Raw genomic sequence first — 22,500 nt, 5'->3', positions numbered from 1 at the left:
ACTGCTAAGTTACGGGGACGTAAACACACCAGCATCGGTTCACGAGTAATGTTGGGGGGACAAACACAAGCACATAAACACACACACACACACACACACATATATATACGACAGGCTTCTTTCAGTTTCCGTCTACCAAATCCACTCACAAGGCTTTGGTCAGCCCGAGGCTATAGTAGAAGACACTTGCCCAAGGTGTCATGCAGTGGGACTGAACCCAGAACCATGTGGTTGGTAAGCATGCTACTTACCACACAGCCACTCCTATATTTATATACATATGTATGCATGTATATATCTACATGCCTACATATATATATACACACACACATACACACATATATATACACACATATACACATATATACATACATACATACATGTATATATATATATGTGTGTGTGTGTATAAATATATGCACACACACACACACAGATACACATATATATTCGGCAAGTGTCTTCTACTATGGCCTCTGCCCACCGAAGCCTTGTGAGCAGATACAGTAGAATGGAAACTGAAAGAAGCCTGTCGTATATATATATATATATATATATATATATATATATATATATATAATATTATATATATATATATAATATATATATGACATTATTGGTGAATTGAAGAAATGGAGCTGAACGCAGATTGAACAGAAATCGTTTTATTTCATTCTACACGTGTTTCGAAAGGCACAAATTACCAAAATCCGATTGAATATGGGACCATATTGTGTCTTTCTCTTCAGGAAGAAAATAGGAAATCCGTTGGAAAAACAAAAACAGAACAGAGGCGGAGCAAAAACAAATCGAACTATGCTCCTAAGAGCCCATGGCGAAACTGTTTATCAGTGTATGTTGAGAACCGGTGGCTGAAGAATTTAACGGGTCAGGCATCGGTCAATCATGTGGGTGAGGGTGTGTGGGTGTTCTTTGTGACCGAGAATAAAGTTCTGACTATTAAGGAATATTGGATGTTTTATAAGGGGCGAGAAAAAATCTACTTAGAGACTGTGTTGTGTGTATACTGTTCTATATATGTGTGTGTGTTTGCCGTAGGGGTAGAAAACATTTTTTGTGTACGTGTGTGCGTTTGATCGTTCGGCTGTCAGTGGCTACTGCCGCGAGAACCGTTGGGTGGCAGAAAAAAAAAAAATATTATATATTATGTTTTATGTGTGTGTGTGTGTTCATCTAAGCCTGCCTTGTCAAGGAAGCCCCCGCTGTGAAAAAACCAAGCCCCGTTTGTCTTACAGGAGTAATTCCCCTTGCAGTGGTTAATCGTAGATATCTTAAAGGCTATTTCAGAATTTGTTACCAAGGGCTATGGGTGCCGGTATTATTTATAAACGCTATAAAAGCCCGTTTACCATCCGGCCTCTGGCAAACAAAATATGGAAGAGTTCGGAGACACAAAGGTTGCACTGCCTTCTGCCCCTATCAAATGGGAGGGCCACCGACAAAATTGACCATTCCAGCCTGTAGCTTAAGTTCGTATCCTTCAGTCGCCATATTAGCTTACTGAGTCCCGTGGTCTGGCGCTTGTTCATGTCCCGAAAAGTTGCGTAATGGTTGGAGACACGCAAGACAATCTTGAGGATGAGGCCCCTACATAAGTGAAGACATCTGAGTCCGTGTAAACCTTGCATTGGTAGACGGCGTTTTTGATCTTGGAGTTCGCCGACGTGAATCTTATTCTGCTAGGATTAGTTTCTGAAATTAGAACTGCGTTCCTGTCACTATATTCGTTCCGAGACCTGCAGCCGCTTACTACTCTATTTCCCCTACGACGTCACTATTAACTATAGGAATAACCCCTGATTCTCCACTATCTATCAGAGTGCTGTCATTGCACTGCCCGTGGTGCTGCTATTGCGGGAAATGATGCTGGGGATGCTATTGGGGCTCTCTACCCTACACTACTCCCATTGTTACCGTCAACCACAACACCCCCTATTTAAAACTATACCCCTAGTGGGTACTCCCTGGCTGGAGCTGAGATTATGTGTCACTGTACTGGCTCTCATATCATTATTACTACTATAATTATTCCTACTGAGCATTAAACCTCCCATAATAATAGGCTACTTACTAAGACCCTATCACCTTTTTCCGGAGGCACAGCCTCTTCCGCTCCCGGTTTAATGCTCAGTAGGAATAATTATAGTAGTAATAATGATATGAGAGCCAGTACAGTGACACATAATCTCAGCTCCAGCCAGGGAGTACCCACTAGGGTATAGTTATAAATAGGGGTGTTGTGGTTGACGGTAACAATGGGAGTAGGGTAGAGAGCCCCAATAGCATCCCCAGCATCATTTCCCGCAATAGCACACCACGGGCAGTAGCAATGACAGCACTCTGATAGATAGTGGAGAATCAGGGGTTATTCCTATAGTTAATAGTGACGTAGTGGAAAATAGAGTAGTAAGCGGCTGCAGGTCTCGGAACGAATATAGTGACAGGAACGCAGTTCTAATTTCAGAACTATCCTACAGAATAAGATTCACGTCGGCGAACTCCAAGATCAAAAACGCCGTCTACCAATGCAAGGTTTACACGGACTCAGATGTCTTCACTTATGTAGGGGCCTCATCCTCAGATTGTCTTTGCGTGTCTCCAACCATTACGCAACTTTTCGGGACATGAACAAGCGCCAGACCACGGGACTCAGTAAGCTAATATGGCGACTGAAGGATACGAACTTAAGCTACGGCTGGAATGGTCAATTTTGTCGGTGCCCTCCCATTTGATAGGGGCAGAAGGCAGTGCAACCTTTGTGTCTCCGAACTCTTCCATATTTTGTTTGCCAGAGGCCGGATGGTAAACGGGCTTTTATAGCGTTTATAAATAATACCGGCACCCATAGCCCTTGGTAACAAATTCTGAAATAGCCTTTAAGATATCTACGATTAACCACTGCAAGGGGAATTACTCCTGTAAGACAAACGGGGCTTGGTTTTTTCACAGCGGGGGGCTTCCTTGACAAGGCAGGCTTAGATGAACACACACACACACATAAACATAATATATATATATTTTTTTTTTTCTGCCACCAACGATCTCGCGGCAGTAGCCACTGACAGCCGAACGATCAAACGCACACACGTACACAAAAATGTTTTCTACCCCTACGGCAACACACACATATATAGAACAGTATACACACCACACGTCTCTAAGTAGATTTTTTCTCGCCCCTTATAAAACATCCACTATTCCTTAAATAGTCAGAACTTTATTCTCGGTCACAAAGAACACCCACACACCCTCACCCACATGATTGACCGATGCCTGACCCGTTAATTCTTCAGCCACCGGTTCTCAACATACACTGATAAACAGTTTCGCCATGGGCTCTTAGGAGCATAGTTCGATTTGTTTTTGCTCCGCCTCTGTTCTGTTTTTGTTTTTCCAACGGATTTCCTATTTTCTTCCTGAAGAGAAAGACACATATGGTCCCATTATTCAATCGGATTTTGGTAATTTGTGCCTTTCGAAACACGTTAAGAATGAAATAAACGATTTCTGTTCAATCTGCGTTCAGCTCCATTTCTTCAATTCACCATAATGTTTTAATTTCAATTATCCGCACCAACGCACGTTTTGCAACACCATATGGTTGTACCTCCAACCGTGCTGTTTACTGCTGTGATTTTTGCTACTAAGGTATCGGTTAAACTTTTGATTAATCTACTACAAGATTATTCATCTTTCTATTTCACATAATATAATATATATATATAATGTATATATATATATATAATGTATATATATATATATATATATATATATATATATATATATATATAAAATGTATATATATATATATAATGTGTGTATATATATATATATAATGTATATATATTAATGTATATATATATATATATATAAAATGTATATATATATATAATGTATATATATATATAATGTATATATATATATATATATAATGTATATATATAATATATATATATATATATATATATTTATGTATATGTGGCTGTGTTTTGTCCCCACCACTTCCAACATTGCTTGACAACCGATGTTGGTGTGTTTACATCCCGTAACTTAGCAGTTCAGTATAAAAATCTGATAGAATAAGTACTAAGCTTACAAAGAATAAGTTCAGGGGTCAATTTGTTCAGCTAAAGGCAGTGCACCAGCATGGCCGCAGTCAAAATGACTGAAACAAGTAAAAGAATCCATACATGCATAGAGACAGATAGACAGGCAGATTTTAAACAATTCTTTGTTTTTACACACACACACACACACACACGCACACACACACTCACTCACAGACACACATGCACACATATATGTATACAGGAGTATATTACAGTACATGAGAATACATTTTATTACTTATATACTCTACTGCACACACAGACACACATACACACATAGTTATGTGTGTGCACACATAAACACACACACATGCATATGCACACATACATATACATCACCAAAATATTTTTCATGCCTTCTAATGCAAACTGATGTCATAACTGCATTTATTGAATCAACCTGGCAGGTGCACCTGATCTTTGAAATAGTTTCTGTATGCTGTCTAAGCTGACTTTCTCCTCGGGGTTGCCATTGGTGACGATACAATGCATTTTGAGGAATGTTTCTTCGTCTGTTGGTAACCCACTTCTGCCATAAATATCTTTTAGCTGAGAAAGGAAATTCAAGGAGAGAGAAAGGAAATATAGATTGTGATTTCAACAGATAATATGTATTTAGAATGTTATTTAACCCTTTCGTTACCAACCCAGCTGAAATCAGCTCTGGCTCTGTAGTACAAAAGTTTGTTTACATAAATTTTGAATTAAAATCTTCCACCAAACCTTACTCAAAATTTATGTTCCTAACACTAGATGAATGATAACTAAGTTATTTCACTAAATTCTTTGTTATATTTTAAATTAATTGAAAGAAACACAGAGCATCTCAAAATACATACTGTAATGAAAGGATTAAACAATTAGTAAATATGTATGTAGTATATGATTTAGTGAAGGGACGTGGCTCAGTGGTTAAAGCATGGGGCTTACAATTGCGAGGTTGTGAGTTTGATTCCCAGACCGGGCTGCACATTGTGTTCTTGAGCAAGACACTTTATTTCATGTTACTGCAGTTCCCTCAGCTGTAGAAATGAGCTGTGACATCATTGGTGCCAAGCTGTAGCAATCTTAGCCTTTCCCTTGGATAACATCAGGTGGTGAGGAGAGGAGAGGTTGGTATGTATGGGCGACTGCTATCCTTCCATAAACAACCTTGCTGGGACTTGTGCCTCAGAGGGGAACTTTCCTGGTGCATTCCCATGGTCATTCATGACCAAAGGGGATCTTTACCCTTAAGGAGTATATGATTTAAATAGACAATAAACATGTGTAGAATATGGTCTAAATAGATGGTAATATGTTTCTTTATTACCCACAAGGGGCAATATGATAGATGGTAATTTAGGATATGGTTTAGGTAGACAATAAAAATGTATAATAATGGTTATTATACCATATGGGTGTAGGCGTGGCTGTGTGGCTAAGAAGCTAGCTTGGTAACCACACAGTTTTAGGTTCAGTCCCACTGTGCAGCACCTTGGACATGTATCTTCTACTATAGCCTTGGGCCAATCAATATCTTGTGAGGGAGTCTAATAGATGGAAACTGTGCAGAAGCCCATTGTGTATATATAATATATATATATATATATATGTATCTGTGTGTGTGTGTGTGTGTGTAAAGGTAAGATCCAAGGGTCAAGGTGTAGGAATTTAGTGAGCTTCAAGCAACCTATAGTGAGTTAACACAGGATCTCCTAACAGCAATGTAAACTTCATATAAGATATCTTTGACCTGAAGAGTAGCTTGCAGTTTACCCCTCTTTGGGATAATTTACTACTTCCAAGGGTTTCGCTATCTACGAAACATATGTAACCCCGATCTTATCTATTCCATTCCCTAATTTTTGGTGTATATATATATATATCACTATTTATAAATCTCACAACGTGAGATATTCAGCAACAGTACTTTGTAGTAAAGACTGTTTGCCAACATAACATAGCAGTCCTGGTTTAGGACTAATGTTGCTGTAATTTAGCCCCAGGAGATCAATAGTAATTTTCTAATATGTATATATGTTTGCATGAGTAGTTGTGTCCCCTTTGCCACTTGACAACCAGAGTTGGTTTGTTTACTTCCCTACAACTCAATAGTTTGGCAAAAAAAAAAACAATAGAATAAGTAATAGACTTTAAAGAAAATAGGTACTGGTTGATTCGTTCAACGAAACCCTTCAAGGCAATGCCCCTGCATAGCTGAAGCCCAATGAATGAATGAAGATGTAAACATGTATTCTACCTAGGTAAATATGTAAAGTTATAATTATTTTGGAGAGTAAGAGATGGAAGTAGTGGTGGGAGAGGATGAATGTAATGAATGCTGAACAAGGGTAGTGTGGTGAATGATCTATCCTAGTGCCTCTACTCTGCTTCATCTTGCTGAATTCGTACTCGCCCTTAATTGTTTCTCCTGAGCAAATAACTGGAATGGCCATGGGAACAAGAATGGCTCCCAACTAAGCCAGGTTATGTGTTGGCAACATTGAATCCAAAATCTTCTCCCAGTTTACAGTTCCACTCCAGAGTTATCCAGCTGTTAAAGCAATAAATATTTCAGCACCACCTCTCTATCCGACAAGGAGCTAAATATTTGCTTTTCTTTCGTCAGACCTTTACACCTTTTCAGTACCTCCCTTCCTTTCCTTGATATCACCATCTCCATCAACTACTCAACTCTCATCCTGTCCACTCTTGTCTTCTATAAACCCACAGACTGCCACTCCTGCCTCGACTTCTCCTCCTTACATTTTACCTTCACCAAGTGCTCTATCCTCTGTTCCAGTGAATAAGAGTAAATATAAATGAGAGGAATAATAGGAAGAGGAGACACTATATACATGTGTATGAGTGTGCATGCATGTGTGTGCATGCATGTGTGTATGTATGCATACATGTGTGTGTATATACATGCATACATGTGTGCATATGTGTGCATACATGTGTGTGTGTGCATGCTTGTGTGTGCATGCTTGTGTGTGCATGCTTGTGTGCATGTGTGCACATGTATATGTGTATGTGTGTGGATATGTGTACATGCCTATGTGCATGTGCATATGCATGCTTGTATATATGTGTGTGCATGTGCATACATGTGTGTATGTGTGTGCATGTGTATGCCAGTGTCTGTGTATGTGTGCATGTGTTTGCATACATGCAAGTGCATGTGTGTGCATGTATACATGTGTATGTGTGCATGTGTATGTGTGTGTGTGCATGTGTGTGTGTGTGTGTGCATGTATACATGTGTATGTGTGCATGTGTGTGTGTGTGTGTGTGTGCATGTGTGTGTGTGTGTGTGGTGTGCATGTGTATGTGTGTGTGTGTGTGTGCATGTATACATGTGTATGTGTGTGCATGTGTGTGTGTGTGTGTGCATGTGTGTGTGTGTGTGTGTGTGCATGTGTATGTGTGTGTGTGTGTGTGCATGTGCAAGTATGTTATGCTTTTGCTGGTTTTTGACTGTTAACTGTAGCAAGGCTGAAACACCACTGTTACCCAGTTAGAGGTTTAGTGGATTATAGGAACCCAAGTATTTGATTGCTAATTATTCATTCAAATTGAGCAAGATGAAGGGCAGACTCAACGTAAGTGGAATTTGAGAGGGAGCAAGGGAAGTTATTTGTCTCATTTCAGACTTACTTCATCTAATGTCCTAGGTTTCATCATTTCCAGATCCATGCCATATTCAGAATAAATAGACGGTCTTATAAGATTGAATGCATCGCTCTGGTTAGCATAGTTTATTGGGTCGGAAAAGTTTTGGATCTTTGGAGGAATTAAATCAGTGCGAAAGTTTGGAACTCCATAACAACGCCAATCTACAAAGTAAAGCAGAAAGAGAATAACTGATGCACTGCAGAAGAATTTTAAGATAGACAAAATGTAATTCTCTACTCTCATAATGTTTCTGGTGCTGAAAAGCATGTTTTATATATATATATATATATATATATATATATCATCATCATCATCATCATCATCATCATCATCATCCTTTAACACCCTTTCCCATGCTAGCATGGGTTGGATGATTTGACTGAGGAGTGATAAACCAGATGGCTGCACCAGGCTCCAATCTGATTTGGCAGAGTTTCTACAGCTGGATGACCTTCCTAACACCAACCACTCCAAGAATGTAGTGCGTGCTTTTTATGTGCCACTAGCATGGGGCCAGTCAGGGGTCACTGGCATTGACCATGCTCAAATGGTGCTTTTTACATGCCACCGGCACAGGAGCCAGTCAGGCGGCACTGGCATTAACCATGCTCAAATGGTGCTTTTTACATGCCACCGGCACAGGAGCCAGTCAGGCGGCACTGGCATTAACCATGCTCAAATGGTGCTTTTTACATGCCACCGGCACAGGAGCCAGTCAGGCGGCACTGGGATTGACCATGCTCAAATGGTGCTTTTTACATGCCACCGGCACAGGAGCCAGTCAGCCGGCACTGGCATTGACCATGCTCAAACGGTGCTTTTTACATACCACCGTCAAGGAAGCCAGTCAGGCGGCACTAGCATCAGTCACACTTGAATAGTGCAGTATAATTATCAAATTACTCCACTAACATAGTGATGAAGACTTATCTTAAGATATTACATCACACAGAAAAGAGAAAGGCCTATGCTGATTGGCAATACACAGTGCAGGAGAAAAAAACTGACAATGTAATGTTTAATGGTTGATTGAATGTGATGCTGAATATTAAATATGACAGAGTTGTAAACTTACCTTTGGTCACTCCATTGACATCAAAAACAGAATTAATCATGCTACTACTCTTCTGAAAACGGGATTTTGCCTTATCTTCCTTCACCTTGCTCTTTAAGCTCTCCTCTTGCTTCTCCCCAAGCTCGCCAACTTAAAATTGAACAAAAGTGAAACTGAAAGTGATGTTTTTTTTTCTTTATGTAACTATAGTTACTTATCATCACCATCCCCATTATTAATGTCATCACAAATCACCACCAGTAGCAGAAATAACATCAACATCATCATCATTATCACAATTATCACTATCAGCACAACATCACTACCATCATCATCACAATATGAGGAGATCCCCTTCGGTCATGAATGACCATGGGATTGCACCTAGAAAGTTACCCTCCAAGGCACAAGTCCGGGCAAGGTTGTTTGTGGAAAGCCAGGATCGCCCATGCATACCAGCCTCACCTTTCCACACCACTTATCCAAGGGAAAGGCAAAGGTCAATACAGCTTGGCACCAGTGATGTCACAACTCGTTTCTACAGCTGAGTGAACTGGAGCAACGTGAAATAAAGTGTCTAGCTCAAGAATACAACACACAGTCCAGTCCGGAAATCGAACTCACAGCCTCATGATCGTAAGCTCGACATTCTAACCCCTGAGCTATGTGCCTTCACATTCATCACAATAATAATAATAATAATAATAATAATAATAATAATAATAATAATAATCCTTTCTACTGAAGGCATAAGGTCTGAAATTTGTAGTGCGGGGACTAGTCAATTACATCAACCCCAGAACTCCACAGGTACTTAATTTATCAACCCCAAGAGAATGAAAGGCAAAGTCGACCTCGACGGAATTTGAACTCGGAATGTAAGGACAGACAAAATGCCGCTGAGCATTTCAGCCAGCATGCTAACAATTCTGCCAGCTCACTGCTTTTATAATAATAATAATAATAATAATAATAATAATAATATGTAGAACCTGAAGACTAAAACAATACCTGTTGTCATAGGTGCCCTAGGAATGATAGCCAAAGGGGCTGATTGCTACCTAGCTCAGGTACCAGGAAACCCCAAAATGATTGAAATTCAAAAGATAGTGCCCATGGGAACTGCCCACATCATATGTAAAATACTGTCTATGTAATCTCAAATTTTAAAACAAACACATAATTTTCTTATGGTTTCTTAAACATTCTCTAGAACAACACTATGTACAGAACCAAATGATATGGTACCCTAGGCATAACATCAACATGAACTTCTAACTTGTTGTCTCTTGAGGTCTTTGAGTGAGATTTGGAGCCAACTTGTACAAATGCAAAGCAAAAGTCAAACATAAAATAATAATAATAATAATAATAATTTGTCTTGGTATAAAAGATGGGCAACAGCAAATATTCTGCTCAATACCACAGATTTGCTTGTCAGTTATTTGACCTTAACCAGTTAAGCATGCCCCTTAGTGCATTTCGGATCACGAACTGAAGTAGTGGGGAAGAATCATAGCCATATGTTGAAAGGAATTCTTTGGGGTTTAGATAATTCCTCTTTGGAAACATGGGTGTTTTGTTCAACATCCTTAAACAACCCTTATTCAGGGTCTTTTGAGTGGGATGGGCTACTCAACTTGAAGAAAATTCTAACTGGGCCCCACCTGCAAGGGCATGTGCTGTTTATCTTGACAGATCACCATGTTGTGCACATATGGTTGTGATGCATGTGCCTGGTGTACCGTCAGCAGATGAGTAGTCATGCTGGGTATACTGGGCTTTGTATATGTTACTCCAGTATCACTTTGATGACGTGCACTGCTCTCTCACTCAACAATAACAATAATAATAATAATTCTTTCTACTAAAGGCACAAGGCCTGAAATTTGTGGGGAGGGGACTAGTCAATTACATCGACCCCAATTCTCCACTGGTACTTAATTTATCGACCCCAAAGGGATGAAAGGCAAAGTTGACCTCAGTGGAATTTGAACTCGGAACATAAGGACGGATGAAATACCGCTAAGCATTTCGCCCAGCGTGCTAACGATTCTGCCAGCTCACTGCCTTTATATGGCTCAAGGACAACAAGATCAGCAATTTTAGGAGAGATTTAGTTGAATGCATTAATCTTAGTACTCACTTAGTATTTATTTTTTTAACCTCAAAAAGATAAAAGGCAAAGTCAACCGCGGCAGAATTTAACTCCAAACATAAAGAGCCAAAAGAAAGAGTGCTAAACATTTTTCTGACATTCCAACAATTCTGCCAAATTATAATAATCATAATAACAAAAGCATTCAGAGAATGCAAACCTCTAAACCTCTGCCAAGGCAGCACCAATGTCCTCTCAACAATTAGCTGGAGATGATTTTTAAAATGAGTAGATCTGAAATAAACTCGACTGTTCTCACAAAAAGGAATGCTAAAAATGAACCTGACCACTCTCAAAAATTAAGTAAAAAAATAGGAAAAATAATCCAGAATCATTGTCCAGTACAAGATCAATCCCAAAATCTAATCAGTTTGTGCCAGTCACGAGGCCAAACATTCCTGAAAGTTTCATTCGAATTCATCCAGCTGTTCTTGAGATATCTTGTCCACAGACACGCAAACATACAAACAAATATGACTGAAAACAATACCTCCACCTTCGCTAAGGTGGATGTAACAATAATTGTTTCTGCCATAGGCACAAGGCCTAAAATTTTGGTGGGGGCTGGGGACTAGTCAATTAAATCAACTCCACAGTGTTTCACAGGTACTTAATTTATTGACCTCGAAAGCACTATCCGAATCGTGGCCGATGCCAGCACCGCCTCGACTGGCTTCCGTGTCGGTGGCACGTAAAAAGCACCATCCAAATCGTGGCCAAAGCCAGTGCCGCCTCAACTGGCTTCCATGCAGGTGGCACGTAAAATGCACCAATCCGACCGTGGCCGATGCCAGCTTCGCCTGCCACCAGTGCAGGTGGCACGTAAAGAGCACCCACTACACTCACGGAGTGGTTGGCGTTAGGAAGGGCATCCAGCTGTAGAAACATTGCCAGATAAGACTGGAGCCTGGTGCAGCCTTCTGGCTTCCCAGATCCCCGGTCGAACCGTCCAACCCATGCTAGCATGGAGAACGGACGTTAAACGATGATGATGATGATGATGATGAAAGGATGAAAAGCAAAGTTGTCCCTGGCAGAATTTGAACCCAGGATGTAAAGATGGATGGAACACCACTAAGCATTCTGCCTGGAGTGTTACTGATTCTACCTGCTCACTGCCTTCAATAATAATAATAATGATGATGATGAAGATGATGATGATGACGATGATAATTATGATGGTGATGATTATTTTTTTTAATAATAAAAGAGAGAGAGGAGAAGGAAAGGGAACGAGATGGTGGTGGTGGTGGTGGTGGAAGAGGAGAATCATTATCACAGTCATCATTATTGTCATATCCCCATCATCACAATCTCATCAACATCATCATCATCATCATTCCAGCATCATCACTAACACTACCCTTTACCCTTATTTTCACCATCCACCTTACTCACCTCTGTTGTAAATCCAGAGATAGTGAAAGGCACAAAAGCCAACAAGAGCATCTGTACAAAGTTCACTAGATCTGCTAGAAATAGCAGCCAGATATTCCCTTATATCACATCTATCACTTGAAAAAAAACAAGAAAGGACACACTGGATAATTTATCCTTACATACCCTCAGGGCCAAATTAAGACCCATAGACGCCCTAAGCACTTAAAAGGTTTTGGTGCCCTCAAGTATACGTAAATGGTTCAAAATTTAAACAAATGTAATTCAAAATGTAACTGATGATAAACCATAAAATAAATTTTTATTTTTCGAAATGAAACAAAACAAACAGTATGATGGGAAACACGGTTTACTTTTGTATGCTTCCATTTTATTTATATTTGAAAAACTTTCTCCTTCGTTTTTCTTAAATTGCAAAGTGTTTGATTGATATCATCATCATCATCATCATTTAGCGTCTGCTTTCCATGCTAGCATGGGTTGGACGGTTCAACTGGGGTCTGTGAAGCCAGAAGGCTGCACCAGGCCCAGTCTGATCTGGCAATGTTTCTACGGCTGAATGCCCTTCCTAACGCCAACCACTCCGTGAGTGTAGTGGGTGCTTTTTACGTGCCACCTGCACAGGTGCCAGACAAGTCTGGCAAACAGCCATGGTCGGATGGTGCTTTTTACGTGCCACCGGCACGGAGGCCAGGCGAGGCTGGCAACGGCCACGATCAGTTGGTACTTTTTACGTACCACTGGCACGGAAGCCAGTCAGGGCGGCACTGGCAACGGCCACATTCAGATGAATTGAATTAATTGAATTAATTTTACGTAAAACTTATGCATCTATACTTAGTAGAGATAAGACATTACGACTATTATTTTAACAAGGTTAAAGTGATTTCTTTTGTGCCGTAAACCATTTACCATTTCTGTGGTGCCCCCCGTCCCTTGATACCCTGAGCGCGTGCTTATTTTGCTTAATGAGTTAATCCAGCACTGCATACCATTATGGAGACAGATGACCATGAAAGGAGGGCCTTTTAATCAAGGGCCTGCTTGACCTAGGGCTAAACAACACAAACGGCTTGTATAGGAAGCACTGCACAATAGACAATCAACCACTGTATGTCAGAATGTTTTGTATGGCTAGTGGTATGGTCTCAGCAGAACAATGGCTCTGGTAACCCCATGTTCAGCTGGTGGGGAAACCTCTACATTTGATCTGGTAGAAATAACAGCCAAAAATACCTCAAATTACCCCTGCTGCCTTAATAAGGCCACATTCAAGATCACATCTTTATATATAAAAGTGAGGTTGTGTGTCTGTCTCCTACGATTTAGATTCCTAACTACTTCCACATTTTGCGGTGCAGTTTAACCAAAACCGGGTATCTTATAGTCGTGATTCATATCAAGCCCTTCCGGGTATTAGCGCGCATCTACGATGAGTCTACGATTTTAAAAATAATTTACCATCATTTTTTTCCATTTTAATGCATTTTTTCGCTATTATATAAGGGAAGTTACTCTCTAAAAATGCCTACGATGAGTCAACGATTTAAAAAAAATTTACCATCATTTTTTTTCCATTTTTAATGCATTTTTTGCTATTATATAAGGGAAGTAACTCTCTAAAAATGCCTACGATGAGTCAGCGATTTAAAAAAAAATTTACCATAATTTGTTTTCCATTTTAATGCATTTTTTCGCTATTATATAAGGGAAGTAACTCTCTAAAAATGCCTACGATGAGTCAACAATTTAAAAAGAATTTACCATCATTTTTTTTTTCCATTTTTAATGCATTTTTTTGCTACTTTTTGGCTATAACTCTCTAAAAATGCTTATATAATTATTTCCCTTACAAACCCAAGCAACGCCAGGCGATACTGCTAGTTGAAGATAATATGATTTTGACTAGACATTGTGTTATGAACAAAAACAATGGGAGAATCATTACTAAAACACATTTGGCCATAGGTTAGTTTGATTCAAGGGTGACCTGGGGTTAAACAACAGCAATAACAACAAGTAAAACCAGCTTACATCTAGCCAATGGCAACATATGTGGACATGGCAAAGGGCTTTTCCAGTTGAGGGAGTTTATTAGCAGATGGTAGCTGACACCATTTCCATCATTCCACATCTCTAGAAATGCCCTTAACCCTTCCACATTAATTGGAAATTCCTGCTCCAACATTATTCTCATCGCTTCATCAGTGCTCAGGTAACCAGTTTTCTCCTGTGTACAGAATCAATAAGCATTATATATAGATGTGTGTGTGTGTGTGTGTGTGTGTGTGTGTGTGTGTGTGTGTGTGTGTGTAGCAGAAACTATTAATATGAAAGATAGAATGTACTGGAAACTTTATTTATCACAGCAATCATTTTGACACACCCTGCACCACTCCCTCATGGGCCGGAAACTATCCAATAAATTCCAATGTTCCCTTCAGTGCAGAAGCAGTTTAACTTTTTAAAATTTAAAAATAAACTTTCATAATAATTTATATATATATATATATATATATATATATATATATATATATATATTATATATATATATATATATATATATATATATATATATATATATATATATATATTATATATATATATATGTGGAGGCGCAATGGCCCAGTGCTTAGGGCAGCGGATTCACGGTCGTAGGATCGCGGTTTCGATTCCTAGACCGGACGTTGTGAGTGTTTATTGAGCGAAAACACCTAAAGCTCCACGAGGCTCCGGCAGGAGGTGGTGGCGGTCCCTGCTGTACTCTTTCGCCACAACTTTCTCTCACTCTTTCTTCTGTTGGCCTGCTCGCTTAGCCAGCGGGGTGGCGTCATTGGAAGGCTAAAACAATGCGAAGCGCATTGTGACCAGCGATGTGTAACAACATCTGATAGCCTGGTCGGTCACGGTGATCCCGGTGATATCACCAGTGACGGTGATATATATATACGTATATAACTTATATATATATACACACACACACAAACACACAATTATACACACATACATGTATAAATATATATATATATTGGATATGTACTTGCATAGCAAGTGACTTGATCTGAGATCATGTGCTGAAACAAAAACAATTGCAGTATGGAACATATTTATAAGCCATTTAAAAAGCACAAAAAAACCGTCAGATTCACTTCAACATTTAAATTTAATTTGTGTCAAAATATTTTCATCACTTTAAAACCATGACGCTGCAATTATATACATACATACAAATATATATATATATACAGACACACACACACACCCATAAATATATAGATTATTGTAATTTCAGTATATCATTGCCCTGGATCCAGGAATTATTAGAGTTGTATCGTTATGGGCAATGTTCAGTTCTATATTTAAGGGTTGAGGAATTATTTACATTATTTACATTATTTACATTTGATGGATATTTGTCCTCATCTTGTTTGTTGTTAACACAATGTTTCGGCTTATATACCCTCCAGCCTTCATCAGGTGTCTTGGGGAAATTTCGAAAATGAGTTCTCATTCCTAAAGTATTTTTCGATGTTGTTATTATTATTATTATATTATTATTATTATTATTATTCAGGTCACTGCATGGAATCGAGCTCAAAATCTTGGGCATATGGCATAGTGGTTAAGAGCACAGGTTACAAACCCCAAGATTCCGAGTTCGATTCCAGGCAATGACCCGAATAATAATGATAATAATAATAATAATAATAATAATAATAATAATAATAATAATAATAATAATGATGATGATGATAATGATAATAATAATAATGATGATAATAATAATGATAATAACATTGAAAAATACCTTAGGAATGAGAACCCAGGTTCGAAATTTCCCCAAGACACGTGATGATGGCTGGAGGGTATATCAGCTGAAACTAAGGCGGCGAGCTGGCAGAAACGTTAACACGCTGGGCGAGATGCTAAGCGGTATTTCGTCTGTCGTAACATTGTGAGTTCAAATTCCGCCGAGGTCGACTTTGCCTTTCATCCTTTCGGGGTCGATAAATTAAGTACCAGTTACGCACTGGGGTCGATATAATCGACTTAATACCTATGTCTGTCCTTGTTTGTCCCCTCTATGTTTAGTCCCTTGTGGGTAATAAAGAAATAGGTATATCAGCTGAAACATTGTGTTAATAATGAACAAGATGAGGAGAAATATACGTCAATTGTAAATAATGTATGGGCAATGTTATTTTACTGTAGATAGAATTGTAGTATACAGCCATGTTTACTTACCACATCAGCCTGCTGCATGGCAATAAGAACTGTAGTTAAGCGTGAGTACGCAGTCTCATTGAGATGTTTCCGCAGTGCAACCAGGAAACCAAAATGATCCTTCATGTCGCCGTACTGGAATGGAGTGCTCTCATGGATTACTGTGCCCACAGTATCAGTTACTTTTATCTGTCGACCAAAAATGTGGTTATATGGGAATTTCCTGCCATCTCGAATCCTGCAAAATATTTCATGTTATTTGTACTACAGAGCATACAGAGATCAGTAATGAGTCAAAGTCTGTTGTGCAAATTCAATTCCAGGTTGAGGTGTTGAATTTGTAAAGGAACTGTCTGGAACAGGTTGTGTCTTTTGCACTGTTTGGGTGCAACACAATTTCCTTCTTTGTTTCCAAAAACTACCGGTGTCGGGAACAAGAAAGCAACCTTAGAAAATATGACACTTTATTTCGTTATTTACATAAAGAAGGCACGTTGGTAAATTGGTAATCACTTGGTGTAGGAACAGCAAGACTCAAGTTAAACATTTGTAAAGATAAACCTCACAACAAATCCAGCAGCAGGAGGTGCAGGAGTGGCTTATAGGCGCAGGAGTGGCTGTGTGGTAAGTAGTTTGCCTACTAACCACATGGTTCCGGGTTCAGTCCCACTGCGTGGCATCTTGGGCGAGTATCTTGTGCTATAGCCTCGGGCCAACCAATGCCTTGTGAGTGGATTTGGTAGACAGAAACTGAAAGAAGCCTGTCGTATATATGTATATATATGTATGTATGTATGTGTGTGTATATGTTTGTGTGTCTGTGTTTGTCCCTCTAGCATTGCTTGCCAACCGATGCTGGTGTGTTTACGTCCCGTCACTTAGCGGTTTGGCAAAAGAGACCGATAGAATAAGTACTGGGCTTACAAAGAATAAGTCCCGGGGTTGATTTGCTCGACTAAAGGCGGTGCTCCAGCATGGCCACAGTCAAATGACTGAAACAAGTAAAAGAGTAAAGAGAGAGAGAGAGAGAGCAACAGAGCAGGTCAAATCCCAAGCGTCTGGGACAGGAGAATAGGCTGATAACACGTTAAACACGTCTTCTCTCTTCAATGAAAGCCATAGAATTCCTCTTCCCAGTTTTTAGCGCATGTGCATTAGGGAACTTCCTTAGGCCTTTCCAGAAGGTTCCAGCCCCGCACACACACACACACTGAAGAATGACGTCACTACAAATTTCACTTGCCTCTCATACTTGTAACTTCCAGCCATAATTAATATCCTGAATAAGGAGGTGAGCTGGAAGAGACGTTAGCATGCCAGGCAAAATACTTAGCAGTATTTCATCAGTCTTCACGTTCTGAGTTCAAACACCGCTGAGGTCGACTTTGCCTTTCATCCTTTCGGGGTCAATAAAATAAGTACCAGTTGAGCACTGGGGTCAATGTAATCAACTATCCCCCTTCCATAAAATTACTGCCCTTGAGGCAAAATTTGAAACTATAATTAATATCCTGGATGGAAATGAAAGCCCTCCAAACTCATAGATAATATTATAAAACATAAAGGACAGTGGACAACAGACTCTGGGGTGGATTGTCAAAGCATTTTCAGCATTTAGTCACATCATAATGACCCTCATCATTTAGCATCCACTTTTCCATGTTTGCATGGGTTAGATGGAATCTCTTAAAGCAGATTTTCTATGGCCAGATGCCTTTCTTTTTGCCAGACCTCATCTGTTTCCTCATCTGTATTTATCTATTTATTTATTTTTAGAAATATTTGGAAGATCTGAAATAAGAATTATTAAAATTTATTTAACTTTACCATACTAGGATTAAATGGAGGGTTTAAAATGTCAAATTCATCATTTATGTTTTAAATTAGAGCCAATAATTAATTACCATACCTGTTCTGCATATACACAATACTTAGTCTTCTAAGGAAATATATAACAGTTTCTGATTTAGGCACAAGACTAGGAATTATGAGGAAAAGAGATAAGCCAATACCTTCGATTCTAGAACTTGATTGGTATTTCATTTAAGCAACTCTGGAAAGTTGAACGGCAAAGTTTACCTCAGTGGGATGTGAACTCAGAAAGTAAAGAGCCGGAACAAGAATAACAAGGCATTTTGTCTGACACTGAAGCGATTCAGTAGCTACTTGTTGCCCTTATAAAGAAGATATCTATCATGCTTTAACCGTTTCAGAAGATATTACAAAGGGAGAGCAAAAAGATAGAAAAAGATATGAATTACCTCCCTTACGTTTCTGTGACGGTTCTTTGGAGTTTAAGATTTAAATTTCTCTGTTAGATGTTAGTCTTTTATTTTACCGGGGTCATCTTTTGTTTGATTAACACTACAATTGCGTACAAGAGGAAGTCAACCTAATGAAGGCAATGTCTACGCAATATGTTTATTTATTTGTTTTAGATCTCATGGTAATTCCAGAAATGATGTTAAATATCTTTATATATAAAAATCAAGTTGTGTGTCTGTCTCCTACGATTTAGATTCCTAACTACTCCCACATTTTGCGATGCAGTTTAACCAAAACACGGTATCTTATAGTCGTGATTCATATCGAGCCCTTCTGGGTATTAGCGCGCGTCTACGATGAGTCTACGATTTTAAAAAGAATTTACCATCATTTTTTCCATTTTAATGCATTTTTTTGCTATTATATAAGGGAAGTAACTCTCTAAAAATGTCTACGATGAGTCAACGATTTAAAAAAAAATTTACCATCATTTTTTTCCCATTTTTAATGCATTTTTTTGCTATTTTTTTGGCTATAACTCTCTAAAAATGCTTATATAGTTATTTCCCTTACAAACCCGAGCAACGCCGGGCGATACTGCTAGTTTATTATAAAATAGATTTGATATTCTCTGCAAGTCCCGTTGCTTCGGTAAATTTCATATACCTTAGCAGAAAAATCATTTCAAACATGACATTCCTCGACTGAAATAGATGTGTGTATAAAACTGCTTTCCACAGTTAAGGGTAATGAAATTTTTGAATAGATATATCTACTTTACACAATGAAGGGTTAGGGAATAAAAACAGCATCCAAGACCCTATCGTAGGCTGGAAAGAAAGGAGAAAGTTATTTTCAAAGGAGAGACCTGGACAAAAAGCTTACAACAGAATGGATGCCCATTAAAAGCACACAAGAGGGTATTAAGTTAAGTCTACTAGGATCTTTTCGGTTTGAACGGCATTTTTTTCTAGCGGTGTCATATGAAATTGTCACCCATAATTATGACCCTAGTATCGATCTATTGCGTTTCAATCTGTTTTAAGGTTAGGGTTAGGATTAGGGGTGGGGGGAAGGGTATCTTTTTTTTCTTCACAAATGTAAATAAACCCAATCTGTTTCTTAAACGAGGGACATATTCATACGGCACAGAATGTTTTTTTAGCTCAATAGACGTCACTGATTGGTTGAAATTGCAGAAATTGAAGAAAAAAAAAAAAAATATCATACAAACTATAGAATTTTCTCAATAAAGCCAAGAGAAAAAGATGTTTTATAAACACATTCTACTAGTATACGAAGTTTAAAATTTTTTAGTTACCTAGAAATTATGTTAAAAAACTGCCGTTCAAACCAAAAAGATCTGTCTACTATCCTAGATCAGCCAACAGATTGCTAAACAGTTTTCATCTCAGACTGAAGATATCATAAGAATTACTTGACAAAGATGTCAAGCAATGGGTTCTGACCTGAAATCAAATAGTTCCAAAGTGAAGTACTTAACTACACAAACATGCCAAACTCAATGTGCTAGATAAAGAAGATGAGTCTTGCTCAGATCACTTCCTCGATTAACAGCACATACATACATACACACACACATAACATACATACATACATACATACATACACACACACACACACACATACACACACACACATACATACATACATACATACATACATACATACACACACACACACATACATACATACATACATACATACATACATACAACACACACACATACATACATACATACATACATACACACACACACACACACATACACACACACACATACATACATACATACATACATACATACATACACACACACACACACATACATACATACATACATACATACATACATACACACACACATACACACACACACACACATACATACATACATACATACATACATACATACATGCATGATGTAAAATTGAACTATAACTTACTAATTAGCTCATCATCATCATCGTTTAATGTCGATCTTCCATGCTTGAGTGGATTGGAAGGTTTGATAGGATCTGGCCAGTTGGCAGACTGCACTAAGGTCCAGTGTCTGTTTTTTGCCAGGTTACCCAGAGCTGTATACCATTCCTAAAGCTAACCAGTTTACAAAGCATACTTTTTTTTTTTGTCCGTAGCGCTAGCATTGGTAAGGTTGCCTTGTAACTCACAAAACTAAAAGGATCCCTTGACTAAGCAGGAAGATGGGAGATAGGAAGGCTAGCTTTATGATAGGTGTTGAAAGAAATGCTGGATTAACCATTAAGCAAAATAAATATGTGCTTAGGGCAACAAGGAGGGGGGTACCACAGAAATAGTAAATGGTTCACAGCACAAAAGAAATCACTTTAAACTTGCTAAAATAATATTCAGGATGCCTTTATTTCTACCAAGTATAGATGCAGATGTGTTACCTAAGATTAATTTTGAGGATTTGATCAAAGACTTTGCAATTCAAAAAAGGAGAAAACCTTTCAAATATAAATTAAGTGGAAGTAGACAAAAATAAACATTATTTTCCCTCTTACCGTTTTGTGTCATTTTGAAAAGTAAAAATTTATTTTAAGGTTTGTTATTGTTTGTATTTTAAATTACATAATCTTTTATGGGAGCACCAAAATCTTTTAAGTACTTAGGGCCTCGATGGGTCTTAATCCAGCCCCTGGTTGAAAGATTAAAGTATGACAGAGAGAGAGACAAGAGAGGGTTTGTTTCTGTAAAGACGATACATAGATACCCTGGATACCCTGCATTGTATAACTTTGGGTAGGAATTATATGGATGGATCAGTGAAATAAAAACCAGATGCGCTTGAATTGTAATGGTCAAACTCAGATGATACAAACACAACCTAAGCCCATTTGAACCATACTGGTTTGACTGAGAACCATCAAACACCACCTGAATACACTTCAGCTACGCTGCCCCAGCTCGGAACCAAAAAGCATGTTTTGGGCACCCTTCAGACACACTGACCTAACCCAGGTATATTCAAACATTTGAACCATATTAGTCCAGCTGGGAAGCAAAGAACTAACAACTATTAGACATTAAGCCAACAATAACTATGAGATGATGATGATGATGATGATGATGATGATGATGATGATGATGGTAGTGGTGGTGGTGGTGATGGTGGTGGTAGTGGTGGTGATGGTGATGGTGGTGGTAGTGGTGGTGGAGGTGGTGGTGGTGGTGGTGGTGGTGATGGTGGTGGTAGTGGTGGTGGTGGTGATGGTGGTGGTAGTGGTGGTGGAGGTGGTGGTGGTGGTGGTGGTGTGATGGTGGTGGTAGTGGGGTGATGGTGATGGTGGTGTAGTGGGTGGTGGTGGTGATGGGGTGTGGTAGTGGTGGTGGAGGTGGTGGTGGTGGTGGTGGTGGTGATTGTGGTGGTAGTGGTGTGATGGTGATGGTGGTGTAGTGGTGGTGATGGTGATGGTAGTGGTAGTGGTGGTGATGGTGATGGTGGTGGTGTGGTGTGGTGTGGTGGTGGTGGTGGTGGTGGTGATGATGGTGGTAGTGGCGGTGATGGTGATGGTGGTGGTAGTGGTGGTGGTGGTGGTGGTGGTGGTGGTGGCGGTGGTGTGGT

The 22,500-nt window shown here is 39.0% G+C and overlaps 1 protein-coding gene across 1 annotated transcript in view; it reads right to left on the bottom strand.

The window, feature by feature from the left end:
- Window positions 1-4,342: 4,342 nt before the first annotated feature.
- Window positions 4,343-22,500, bottom strand: part of LOC115215799 (EF-hand domain-containing family member B-like) — a 44,805-nt gene continuing 26,647 nt past the window's right edge. The window contains exons 6-10 of the mRNA XM_036505807.1: window positions 16,646-16,862; window positions 14,435-14,630; window positions 8,866-8,994; window positions 7,773-7,951; window positions 4,343-4,679 (exon numbers count right to left, since the gene is read on the bottom strand). Of these exons, the coding sequence (XP_036361700.1) occupies window positions 4,518-4,679; window positions 7,773-7,951; window positions 8,866-8,994; window positions 14,435-14,630; window positions 16,646-16,862 (883 nt within the window). The 3' untranslated portion in view covers window positions 4,343-4,517. The remainder of the gene's footprint in view (window positions 4,680-7,772; window positions 7,952-8,865; window positions 8,995-14,434; window positions 14,631-16,645; window positions 16,863-22,500) is intronic.

This window comes from Octopus sinensis, linkage group LG9 (assembly GCF_006345805.1).
Source record: "Octopus sinensis linkage group LG9, ASM634580v1, whole genome shotgun sequence".
NCBI classification, from domain to species: Eukaryota; Metazoa; Mollusca; class Cephalopoda; order Octopoda; family Octopodidae; genus Octopus; species Octopus sinensis.
The sequence above is the reverse complement of the archived record's forward strand: the minus strand, read 5'-3'. Positions and strand labels throughout refer to the sequence as shown.